Source organism: Sphaeramia orbicularis, chromosome 18 (genome assembly GCF_902148855.1).
Source record: "Sphaeramia orbicularis chromosome 18, fSphaOr1.1, whole genome shotgun sequence".
NCBI classification, from domain to species: Eukaryota; Metazoa; Chordata; class Actinopteri; order Kurtiformes; family Apogonidae; genus Sphaeramia; species Sphaeramia orbicularis.
In genome coordinates, this window is record NC_043974.1 from 14,944,524 (window position 1) to 14,958,398 (window position 13,875).

The 13,875-nt window shown below is 35.9% G+C and overlaps 1 protein-coding gene across 1 annotated transcript; it reads right to left on the reverse strand.

The window, feature by feature from the left end:
- Positions 1-899: 899 nt before the first annotated feature.
- Positions 900-3,756, reverse strand: cd248a (CD248 molecule, endosialin a). Its single transcript, XM_030162908.1, has one exon. The coding sequence runs from the start codon at positions 3,509-3,511 to the stop codon at positions 1,139-1,141; it is 2,373 nt and encodes a 790-aa protein (XP_030018768.1). The 5' UTR covers positions 3,512-3,756; the 3' UTR covers positions 900-1,138.
- Positions 3,757-13,875: the final 10,119 nt, after the last annotated feature.

Genomic DNA, 13,875 nt, shown 5'->3' on the forward strand with positions numbered 1-13,875 from the left:
AACAGTTTTCTACAGTGATATGCAAGTGAAGACTGATGAATTTGCATAAAAGGGACCTTGGAGTCAAGTTTTGGTACCTTTAAAAAAAAAAAAAAAAAAAAAAGGCAGAATGTTTTTACCATCAGTACATTGATTTACAAGTTTTGGCTTGTTGAGCCGCATTATGTAATAAATTCCCATTATGTAATAAAAGTTCAAAATGTAATAAGAATGTCATGTCATCTTGTAGTAAAGCCGCATTATGTAATAAACTGACGCATTTTGTAATAAACTCTGTCAACGCATTATATAGTAAATTTTTTCACATTATGTAATAAATTATTACAATTTGAGAAATTTATTACAAAATGAACTTGACACATTTTTATTTTAAAAAAATGTAATAACATGGTTCATTATGTAATAACAATACAAATTAATATAATTTCAGAGCAATTTAGAAGAAATTAGTGACTACAGGTAATGTAATCAGAACTTTAACCACACAGTTCAAAGATTAATTTAGCACATTACATTCTCCTGAAAATAAAAATGTGTCAAGTGCATTTTGTAATAAATTTCTCAAATTGTAATAACTTACTACATAATGCAAAAAAATTTACTACATAATGCACTGTGGTAGTTTATTACAAAATGCGTCAGTTTATTACATTATGCGGCTTTATTACAAGATGACGTGACATTCTTATTACATTTTGAACTTTTATTACATAATGGGAATTTCAACAGGCTCCAGCTCAGAAATACTGAAATAAAATCAATGACGAAATACATTATGAGTTTTTTTTACCATATAATTGAGGAGGGTAATATTTTATAATTATTTTTACCTAGTGCAATTATGAAGCAAATCAGTTTTTTTTTGTGTTATGTGGTCAGTGTACGTAGCTTCAAAGCAGTTTTTTTTTTTTTTTTTACCACATAACAAACCCCGTCCCAGAAGAGGTCAGTGGTTTTCAGTGTCCCATGTCCACCTCAGTCTGTTTGATATTCAACAGTAAAATCCAAATGTGTTCAAAGTGTGGGCCATTCCATACTCACAGAGGGTAAGGAAAAATCCCATACCAGGCTCATTACTCACCCCTGCTTACCTCTGAAACACACTATTTATGTAAATGTCACTTCCTCTCCTCTCTGTTTAAACATGGGTCTTGACCCCTGCTGAAGGGTTAGGAACTCCTTGTTTATCATGAGCCCCAGAGATCCAGTGGTAGCAGTCAGTGGCGTTCTTGTTGCGTGGCTGGACGGCACAGCGGGTACAGTAGACGATACCTAGCGCCACCATCACCACGACAAAAATACAGATGGGTACCAGGAGGCCCACCAGAAGCCAAGTGCTGCTCTGTTTCTCCTCCCTGTTGTTCTGGACCGAATCCAGACTGTCACCGCTCGCTACACCCACATTCGGGGAGGTCTGGGAAGGGGTAAATTTGGTGGGAACAGCTGGGTCATGGGACTGTGTGATCTCCTCAAAGTTATCTTCCATTTCCCTCAACTCCTCCTCTGGGAGTTCGGAGGTCTCCCTAAGGGGGTAGTGGTCTTCCTCTGCCTCATTGTGGTAGCTAGATGCAGTAGGAATGTGGAGGTCCGTGACTGAATCCGCTGGATTTCCTGGTTTCTGGCTCGTAGTGATGAGTTCAGCCCACCAATTCCAAGCTCCCTCAGAGATTGTAGAAGTTGAAAGAAAAGGGAGAGCTGTGGTGGTCTCCTCCTCCTCCTCCTCTTCGTCCTCTACTTCAGCATCATACCAGTCTGTTGTGAAGCTAGTCGTAGATGGAGATGTAGTAGGGAGTGTGGTTGGAAAAGTCTCCAGTTCAGTCTGAACTGGATGTGTCTGCCCCCACTCCAACCAGTCTACTTCTTGGTTACCTACATGTTCTTCTTTTTCTGTGGTGGCCTCTGTTGGAAGGTTTAGAACTGAATCAAAGGGTAGTTCCTCCTGAGGGGCACTGGTGACCCAAATTACATCAGAATCCAAAACTCTGGGAGGGTCAGTAAGCCAGTCCAGAGGTTGCTCAAACTCCGGTGTCCAGTCAGTGTGGTCCTCCTGCGGGTTCCAGACATAGTCCGCAGGATCCCAGACCGGTCCGGGCTGGCGAGTGACCCACAGAAAAGGAGGAGTGACAACAGACTGGTCATCCTCTTCGCCGATCTTTCGACAGGAAAAGAAATCAGACATGAGCTCGTAGCCTTCCTTACAGTAGCACTCAAAACCGCCCTCATAATTCGCACACATCTGCTCACAGATCCCAGCGATCTGGCACTCATCTATGTCTTGGCATCGGCTGGGGTCCTCCGGCAGCGGGGAGAAACCCAGATGGCAGTGGCATATATGAGAACCCGGTGTGTTTTCACAAGCATGCTCACAGGGGTCATTTATGCACTCATCTATATCCTCACATTCACTCACTTCATCTAAATGATAGCCCTCCCGACATCGGCATTCAAAGGTCCCCGGAGCGTTCACGCAAAGCTGCTCACAAGGACTCTGAAGACACTCATCTACATCCAAACAGCCACGTTCATCTGGTGCAAGCATGTATCCATCAGGGCAGGCGCAACGGTATCCGTCCGAAAGGGGCAAACACTCAAATTCACAGGGTGCCCCTTGACAAACATCTACCAGTTCACAACTTTGTCCATCTTCTCCGAGGTGGTAACCGCCGGCACATTCACAGTAAAAGTGCCCACCGGCCTGTCTGCAGAAATGCTCACATCCCCCATTACCTTCATCACACCAGTTGTGCTGTACTGGAGGGCTGGAGCAGAGGGGGGGGTCTCTTGACCACCCCGCTGTACCGTCGTCTTTTAACATACACAGAACCGACTGTTCCTCCTTAGTACCTGAAGGACAAGGTACGGTAGCAACTGATCCGAAAGGTATGTGAGTCAGCAGTGTGCTTAGAAGGTTAAACGGTGTGGTGTAGAGGGCATTTCCTGCACCTTCACTCAACAAAGCAGGACACATTTGTCTGTAGTTGTAGTAGCAAAGGTACCCATCAACAGGTACCGAGCAGGAACCATCCAACCATTTAAAGTTATCAGTCGGTTCCTGAGTATTGTAGCCCATAACCACACAGCGTGGTACCGAACAACTACTAGGGGAGTCCTCTTTCTGCCAGTTTGTATAGTCTGTATCCTGATCACCTGTAGTCCACGAGAAACCCCGAAGTGGACGAGTAGATGTGCACTGGCGTGGTTGGCGTTGGAGTCCGATCCATACTTGAACTTTAGTGCGTGAGTGTCGCAGGTCCACGGTGGAGAAAAGACTGGCAATGATGTTGGCGTCATCCTTCCGTTTGATGGTTGCTAGGTTGCCCCCTTTGTCTTTGCAAGCCCTCCATGAGTCCAGAAAGGTCTTGCGTTGAAAGTAAACCACAAAGCAGCCTTCTTCATTGCACAGTGCATCCCTCTCTCTCAGGTCCTGGCTAAAAACACCGGAAACTCCAAAAAGCAAAGCCAACAAGGATACAGAGAAAAAAGTAGCAGCACTGCTCACCAGGCAGCCCATTCTCTTTAAACTGTATTTATCTCTCCACTCCCTGGTTGTCTCTCACCTCTGACTTTTTCTACACTTTTATCTCCTTTCCTTTTAGTTTCTTGTCTTTTGTCTTTCCTATCTACCTGAACTTTTCTCCCTTCATTCCTTCATTTGAACCCTGTTTTTTTTTTTTTTTTTTTTTCTTTTTAATTTTCACTGCCCGTGCTCTTCACTCCAGCCTTTTAAAACAGATCTGTGCTGAAGTTGAGTGCATGCAGATTGTCCCAAGATTTCGGACAGTGGGGAGGGAGGGGAAAACTAGGAGAGAGAGAGAGAGAGAGAGAGAGAGAGAGAGAGAGAGAGAGAGAGGGAGGGAGGGAGGTATAGCAAGAAAGAGGGTGGGCAGAGAAAGGAGAGAGAAGGCCAGCGAGGGAGCTGAGGAAAAGGGTTGTATGTTTTTGGAAGAGGTGGGGGGGCGCAATGTGGATGTATGTGTCAGTATGGGGGGAGGTGCTGCAGTGAACTGTGCATTTCTTTCTTTTCCAAAGCATGTCATATGGTTTTCATAAGCCTTGTTCGTGGGACATAGTTTGGTATGCTGCCATATACCCTCACACACAAACACATTTATGGAATTGCGCCTGAAAACTCGTCTTATCTCCAATAATAAGTCAAACGAGAATGTGTAATTACTTGTACGGATGATATCTTTCAGTCAGTTATCTCCTGTTTTCCAGCGTTGAACTCCTGTTTGTTTGTTTCTTTTCTTTTCTTTTTTTTTTTTTTTTAACCAGAAGCAAACACGAATAACCCCTACAAAGGTCAGTGTGTGCTTTGTCTGCCTCACTTGTTTCCATAAAGTCCAAAGGGTTTTTTTTTTTTTTTTTTTACAATCGTTCTTCCTCATGTGTGTTCAGATGCATTAAGCTTAGATAAATAAATGTTATGTACAGGCAAAACAATATGCATGTATCTATGATGAGTTTTCTGTGACTCCTTACTATAATAAAATATGAAAATAGGTCCAGTTTGAACCTAACCCTTTCATGCATGAATTATGAGAGCCTTTACCAAGAGTTTTTTACTGAGTGTTTTTATTACCTCCGCCAAGGAGGTTATGTTTTTGCCAGGGTTTGTTTGTTTGTTTGTTTGTCTGTCCGTTAGTGTGCAACATAACTCAAAAAGTTATGGACAGATTTGGATGAAATTTTCAGGGTTTGTTGGAAATGGGATAAGGAAGAAATGATAAAATTTTGGTGGTGATCGGGGGGGGGGGGGGGGGGGGGGGGGGGGGGGGGGGGGGGGGGGCACTGATCAGCCTTGGCGGAGGTCTGCGCTCTCCGAGTGCTTCTAGTTCCTCTTAAATTTGGCATTAATTGTACAGCTTTTTTAGGTTTATAATCTTGTATTTTATTCTTTTATTTAGGTTTTTATCTATTCTTTTGTATTTTTAATCTATCTATATTATTATTATTATTATTATTATTATTATTTTTATTTATTTATTTATTTTACAGTTGTTTTATGGCTTTTTAACCCTCCGGTATCCCATCCAGTAAGGCCCTTACTAAGCACCAAGTGTGCCTTTTTGGCACACTTGTGGAATAATGTAAAAAAAAAAAAAAAAAAAAAATTATACAGTTTGTTTTTAATTCTTTTACACTTTTTTCTATTTCATCAACTTGAGCCGTAAATAAAAATACAAAATACTCAATAATTGTCACATTTCTTAACCCTTTAAATGCCATGTTTGTAATGTAAACAAACCGTTTTTCTGGATGCAAAAAACACAATTTTTTTTTTTCAATATACTACATAAAAAGTGGATCACATATTATTTGATTTTTTTCCTCCTGGCATATGTCAATGATTAACTCCAACATTGGTTAATTTGCATTATTATTTTTGGTGCTAGATCAAATGTTCAAAAATACAAGCATCTGTCACCAAGTGTGCGTAAAATGCACAGCTATAAATCAAACTATTAAATATTATATATTAATTTATTTTTCTGCTCTAATGTGATTTTATTTTTGTAAATCCAGGTCAGCCCTAATCATACATATCAAATGGAAGAAATAGTGCGTTTTAGGCACACTTGGGAGACAGATGCTACTCTGGTAATTTTGTTTGTTTACAATGTGCACATTTTAGTTGGTGGTCAGAATTTTAAAGATCATGCAAAAATGAACAACTTTTGAATTCTAACCTTATTTAAATTGTGAAAAATAATATGAAGTTTTTTAAAACAAAGTGCAAAGTGTGCCTAAAATGCGCACCCGGATACTGGAGGGTTATTCTATTCTTGTATTTTACTCTGTTATTTTGGTTTTTATTTATTTTTCTGTACAGTACTTTAATCCACTGTGCTTTACAAATAAAGTTGGATTGGATTAAAAAAATGTGTTTGAATTTTATTATTATTATTATTATTATTTTTTTAATCTATTTTTCAATGGAGTTGCAAAAATGTCCACTTAGCTGGACACGATGCATTTAATTTTTGAAGCAAAGAAACATGTATTTACTAATATGTTGAAAACTATGAAATAAAAACATTTTCCATGCCGCCAATCTGATGTTTTGTCACATTTTAACATACTCTAATAGTAGTCATTACTCACTTCATGGAGATAATATGGGGAAAAAAGTCCTTTTTGGTGTTAATTACAGTCTAATAAAAATAATCAGCAATTACTTTACACTCAAACATGTTCCTGCAGATTAATTTTTATCAAGAATAGCAAAGTTAAAGTAATGGTATCAATGTCAGTGTATAGGATGATGCATGAGCGCCCACTGTGTTGGCTGATATGGAACTAAAACAACAAAACCCATGAATATACAGAGAACAGCTGCAGAATAACTGTCCACTGTAGTGACCAGTATGCATGAAAGAGTTAACCCTGGGAACCTTCTATTCATCCTACATTAATAACACAGCCCTCAGCCAGAAAGATGATCCTCATTGCTGCACAAAAGGTCTACAGCTCCATTAAAAACAACAATGCTCCTCCATGTTAATACGTCTCTAAATAACACGGGGGAAGTAGGGAAAGTTGTCGAGGTCACCGTTGTAGAGGAAAGAGGTTCTTTGGGTTTGCTATGAAAACAAAGCGAGACCCGTGAAATGGAGACTTATGATGGAGGGAGGGGGGGGTTGAGAGGGTCTGAGAGGGGAGACTGGAGTTGGGGGGGTGGGGGGAGGGGGGGGTGCAGTAGCAGGAGTTGTGTGAGTTTGTAATAAATCCAGCTGACTGTTGTTGGAGAGCACATGCTGTGTTGTATGCACCTCAGTGTTTAGGTTACAGTGGTACCAAAAAAAAAAGAAAAAGAAAAGAAAGGAAAAAAAGAAGTTCAAGAGCACCTGAACCTACAGTGAAGACCTGTGGGCACAAACGGAAATAAAAGACTGTATCTGATTCTAAAAGGCAATTTCCTTTTCATAAAATATTTCCTCCTGTTTCCCAGAATAAAATCAGCTTTATTGTGGTTATAGATAGATAGATAGATAGATAGATAGATAGATAGATAGATAGATAGATAGATAGATAGATAGATAGATAGATAGATACTTTATTAATCCCGAGGGAAATTCAGTATATATGTTATCATCTACACTCAACAAAAATATAAACGCACCACTTTTGTTTTTGCTCCCATTTTTCATGAGCTGAACTCAAAGATCTAAAACGTATTCTATGTACACAAAAGGCCTATTTCTCTCAAATATTGTTCATAAATTTGTCTAAATCTGTGTTAGTGAACACTTCTCCTCTGTCCTTTGCTGAGATAATCCATCCACCTCACAGGTGTGGCATATCAAGATGCTGATTAGACAGCATGATTATTGCACAGGTGTGACTTAGGCCGGCCACAATAAAAGGCCACTCTAAAATGTGCACTTTTACTGTATTGGGTGGTCCAGGGGGGTCAGAAAACCAGTCAGTATTTGGTGTGACCACCATTTTCCTCACACAGTCAAAACTTGTGACATCTGTGGTATTGTGCTGTGTGATAAAACTGCACATTTTAGAGTGGCCTTTTATTGTGGCCAGCCTAAGGCACACCTGTGCAAAAATCATGCTGTCTAATCAGCATCTTGATATGCCACACCTGTGAGGTGGATGGATTATCTCAGCAAAGAAGAAGTGTTCACTAACACAAATTTAGACAGATTTGTGAACAATATTTGAGAGAAATAAACCTTGTGTGTACACAGAAAAAGTTTTAGATCTTTGAGTTCAGCTCATGACAAATGGGAGCAAAAACAAAAGTGGTGCGTTTATATTTTTGTTCAGTGTATATTTTGCATTTTTCAGTAAAAATCAAGTATTTTCCTGTGTTTAATTCACTGATTGTGTTGATGTTCATAAAAGATCAGATTAAAGTTGAAGATTGTTATATCAAAATCAGATAAAACTGAAGAAAATGTGAATTTTTCAGCAAATCTATCATTAATTGAATATAAAAACAAGTGTGTCCATCCACTGCCATTGATCCAACTCCATGGGATTTTCTGATGAATCAATGTTGTAGAAGATGACGGTGTTTCCATGGTAACTTCGGAGCCTCTGAACATCCAAATGGGTCATATCTGATGATCATGAAAATATAATAAAGTGTATTTTACACCAATTATTTACTTTGATTGATAGGATTAGTGGATCAACAGATATTTCACTACAAAAATCCAAATCTTACCAAATGTATTTTTCTCATTTCTTGTCCAAATATCTCATCACGCTTAAAATAAGACATAATCACCTAAAGAGTAACTTTTCAGTGAGATATAAGAACTTTTATTTAGACAATAGATCTTGAAAATCTTATTTCAAGAAATCTTACCAAAAAAATTTTCACTTGTTCCATTTGCAGATTTTTTTGCTTAATTCAAGATTTTTTTTTTTTTTTTTTTTTTGCTTAATTCAAGCCAAAAAAAAAAAAATCTGCCAATGGAACAAGTGAAAATTATCTTTATAGGATTTTTTCAAATAACATTTTCAAGATCTATTGTCAAAAAATAAGTTCTTATGTCTCATTGAAAAGTTAAAAGTTAAAAGTCTTATTTTAAGTGTGATGAGATATTTAGTCTAGAAATGAAAACAATACACTGGGTGCGAGTTAGATTTTTGCAGTGTAGACAATAGATAGATTTGATGAAATTTTCAGGAAATGTTGATAGTGGCACAAGGAACAAATAATCGAATTTTGGCGGTGATGGGGGGGGGTCTACCTTGGCGGAGGTCTGCACATGGTTTTCTAGTTTTAAGTGTGATGAGATATTTTGACTAGAAATAAGAAAATACACTTGGTAAGGTTTAGATTTTTGCAGTCTATCTATCTATCTATCTATCTATCTATCTATCTATCTATCTATCTATCTATCTATCTATCTATCTATCTATCTATCTATCTATCTATCTATCTATCTATCTATCTATCTATCTATCTATCTATCACCACAATAAAGCTGACTTTATTCTGGGAAATAGGAGGAAATATTTTATGAAAAGGAAATTGCCTTTTAGAATCAGATACAGTCTTTTATTTCCATTTGTGCCTGTGTCTTTAATTTCCTTTTTTGTTTTTTTGTTGTTGTTTTTTTTTTGCTGTATTGGGGTTATAGATAGATAGATAGATAGATAGATAGATAGATAGATAGATAGATAGATAGATAGATAGATAGATAGATAGATAGATAGATAGATAGATAGATAGATAGCAGTATTAAAAACATGTTATATGGTTAAAATAAAAAAAAAAAGTTATATGGTACAAAAAACAAGTTAAAAACAAGTTCTATGGTAATATAACTATATATAACTATATTTGTGAAATAAATTGTACCTTAATATCGGAGTATCACAGTTTATTCTGTGTTGATTTAATGTTTTCGGTAATGTCGGTAAATAAATGCTTGGCCTTGTTTAAAGAGCTGTTTATTTATTCGCTGACAGATATTTTTCACTTGCAGCAGCTTCTTCCCAGTGTGGGTCAGCTCTACAAATACAGCATCCTAAATTTTACTGGAGCTAATGTTTGTTTATCTGTGCCTGATAACTGCACACAGCCTTTAAATGTGTGGATTTCGGTTATAAATTATGAATCTCCAAACACACACTGACATTAAAGGAGTGATCTCCTAAATGTTTAAGCCTGCAGAGTCTCAGAAATCAGAGCCATATTGATATGTTGAACGGGGAATTTCCTTCTTGATTTTTTTTTTTTTTTTTGGAGCTTTCTTTGAGAAGTTGAACATTTTTGTGAAAAAAATATATATATTTGTTATAAAGTTGACATTTGAGACTACAGGCTCTATTTCTTTTCCAGTATAGCTTGACAAATTATAGTCAAACTAATGTATTAATTGAGGACTGTATGCACATTAGTGTTTATATCACAGGTGTCAAACATGTGGCTCGGGGGCCAAATCTGGCCCGCCAAATGATCCAATCTGGCCCGCGGGATGAAAGTGCAAAAATTAACCTGATCAGTCAAAGTTGTCAAAATCCTATTGGCTCAGGTTCCACATGCAGACCAATGTGATCTACAGTAAAAATAACAACACAATAACCCATAAATAATGACAACTACAAATTTTCTTTGTGAAAATTATGTGGAAAAAATTTAAGTGAAAAAAATAAGATTACACTGTGAAAATATTAACATTTACAAAACTATTCTTTCACAATAAAATGTAAATAAATGCATAAATAAAGATGAACAACCCGAAATGTGCAATTTTAACAATATTCTGCCTGCTACTAAATGTTTTGTGCATTTATGGATCCACTGTGATCTGTAGTTGTGTTAATAATAAGAGATGGAATATTGTAGAAATTGTTCAAATTTTAGTTCCAAACTCCAAAATTTTAACAATATTATTCCTGTTACCAAATGTTGATGTAACACTGTGTGTAAATGTACATGTATAAATAATAAGTCAAGGCATAATATTGTTAAAATTGCACTAATTTTTCAAATGAAACTTCTGTTTTTTCAGGTTATTCACATCTTTTTTGTAAAATGTAAATATTTTCATAATTTAATTGGTTTTTTTTGTACTAAAACAAAAGAAAAACTTGGATGTTATTATTTATAGGTTATGAAGTCATTATTTTACTGGTCTGGCCCGCTTGAGATCAAATTGGGCTAAATATGTGCCCCTGAACCAAAAAGAGTTTGACACCCCTGGTTTATATATTTATACACACTGGTATTTATGTATTTGTACACACTGGTGTTTCTATATTTATACATACTGGTGTTTCTATAACCAGTGTTATGTCATGGCTTTATCAGCCACTGCTGTAGCTTTTGGAATGTGAGCAGTGCTAAATGAGGACAATGCAGTAAGACAGTAGTTGTCAAACTTTTTACAGTGGAGTACCCCCTGAAATAAACTTTTTTTCCCGCCAAGTACCCCCAGTACCCCCTTCAGCATTTTTGATTTTTAAAAACAAGGCAAAATTTGTTCCTGTGCCAAAGGTGTCTGTTTATTTTTTCAAACAACATATATTTACTTGTAATATATATAAAAATAAAACAAATGTAAAGTAAATTTTGTGTGCAAAATATAAACTGAAAAATGTCTTTCATTGCAAGGTTATTATCATTAACGAAAACTAACAAATGACGAAAACTAGAATTGTAAAAACATTTTCGTTAACTGAAATAAATAAAAACTATAATTAAAAGAAAAAAACGATAAACTGAAACTGCATTGTGTACTTACAAAACTAACTGAAACGTATAAAAATTCTGGATAAAATTCCCTTCGTTTCGTCTTCGTCAATGTCAGATTGATGTGAAACTGATTTATTTCCCTCAAGCAATTTTAGCTGCTGGCACCATATGATATTTAACGGTCCATCACTTGTGGTTTCCAGTGGTCTTCTGGTCCCCACTCTACCTGGAAACACGGAGACTAAATCTGGGAGAAAGCAGCAGAGTCCTGTCTGGGATTTATTTGAATATGACGAAGAAGAGAAAAGATATAAAGAAACTAAAACTAAACTAAAACTAAGCATTTAGAAAATAACAAAAACTAATAAAAACTAGCAAACCTGCTCTAAAAACTAATTAAAACTAACTGAATTAGAGAAAAAAAGTCGAAACTAAATAAAACTAAACTATAATGAAAAATCCAAAACTATTATGACCTTGTTTCATCGATAACAAAAATAAATAAATTGGTCATTAATTAATGAATGAACCTTTCATCAACAAAAAATAATTTCCTAGCTACTCAAACTCATTTTGAATAATATAAAATAGAAATGTTCTTTAAAGGTTACGATAGCGTAAACAAGATGATCGACAATAAAACTATTTTATGAATGTATTTATTGTGTTGTATATTTAACCCTCTAAAGCCTGAACCATTCTAATCATTGACATAAAATTACAGTTCTTTGAAACTGGAATCTTTATTGGTCCTTCTGAACAACCCAGAAAAAAATTTATTCAAATATGAATTTCCATGTATGACTTTCAATTTTGTATCATATTTGATACATCAGGTGTCAGTGCTGAAATATTATTATTTTTGAACAAACAAAAACATAATCTAACACAAACATGTCTAACAAATTGGTAATTCCTTTTCAAAATTGTCAAAGTTCTTCCTCCTTCCTCATTAATGACAGTCTTGTAGTGTCACTGGAAAGGCCTCTGGTGAATGAATTCCTCCCCCTGGTGGATTATCTGTGTATGGCATGTATCTAATTGTATACATCAGGTTTTTCAAGAAAAAAAATATCTCACTGATCATGTAGAGGGCTCCAAAACTCATGTATCAAATATGATGCATTTGGTGTTATAGGGTTAAGCATTAATTGTCATTATTTATTTCGTATTCGGTACATGATGACTTATTTAATGTATTTTTCCCCAAAAAAATTTAAAGTACCCCCTGGGCTTCTTCCAAGTACCCCACTTTGGGAACCCCTGCAGTAAGAGAACCAGTCTGAATATAATAAATAAAAAGCTTGTACACTTCACTGTGGATTCAATAATTACAATCCTGATTTTGCCAGAAGGATGTCCTTATATTTAATCACAACAGAACTGAGGTTTTTATGTTTTTGCTGTTTTCCTCTGATTAGTTGTGTCCTACTTTCCTGTTTAGTCAGACAGGCTTAGCAGTTTGTTTTTGTGATTACTTGGAGTTTATGTTTGAGTTTATGTATGTGCTGGAAGCTGATTGTTTAGTGGGTAAGAGTAGCCACATTTTACCGTTATGGAATGTCACATCTTTTAGATTATTGTGGTGAATACAACCTGGATTCTACACATGACATTTAGCTTTAGGTTATAAGTAATCTACAGTCGCGGAAAAAATTATTAGACCATCAAAAGTCATGAGAAACAATGGTTATACAATCAAGAGATTATCAAGAGTTTGACATACAATGAGATATTTTCCTAATCATGACAAAATGTTTTCATCTTATAATATATTATCTTTTTATTTTCATTTAGATTTTTTAACAAAATTGGAATATCTTAATATTTACACATTAACAAGATATTATTTTCACACTGTAACCATTATTTTTTCATGATATAATGAGATTTGTACATTTACAGTCAGAGAAAAAAAATCATTAGACCATCAAAAGTCACCAAAAAGCACTGTTTTTGTCAGTATGATGCCATAGATATTGATGGAAGAACTGAAGTGATTTTGGTTATTATCAAGAAAACATGGAAAATGGATAGATATCAGCTCTGAAATTAAACTATTATGAGCTATTTTTGTTGTTATCATTATATTTGTCCAAACAAATGTACCTTTAGTTGTACCAGGCATTAAAATGAACAAGAAATTGAAGAAAACAAGGGGTGGTCTAATAATTTTTTTAACTGTATACCAGGGTGTTTGCTCTTTACACCCCTCCCCCCCCCCCCCCAAAAAAAAAAAAAAAAAAAAAAATCCAGACTTTTTCAAAACTGCTCTTCCACCCCCCCCAGACCTTGACTTTTTGTACTTTTATACTTGTGTGCCTACTTTTTGGGTTGAGATTGTACCTGTTTCATGTAGTAGAAAAGTTCATTTTAATGAATAAATAAATAAATGCATAATTCGCAGTAAATTATGTTTTGCTGGCAGAAACATTTTCAAAACATATGAAAATCACAAAAGTGCATAATATCACATAAACAAATGTCCAGTATTGACAGGTTAGTGAAATCATATCAAGTCTTTTATGTGTATTTCTGATCTTACAAGATTATGTGCCTTTGAGCAAACTCTAAAATTCAACTGTGAGAGAAACATTTTTCCATACTTTATTAAGACTTTCACATAAAGTTCAAGACTTTTCAAGGTCTGGAAAACAGCATATCAAAATTCCATACTTTTTAAGACTTTCAAGACCTGCACAAGC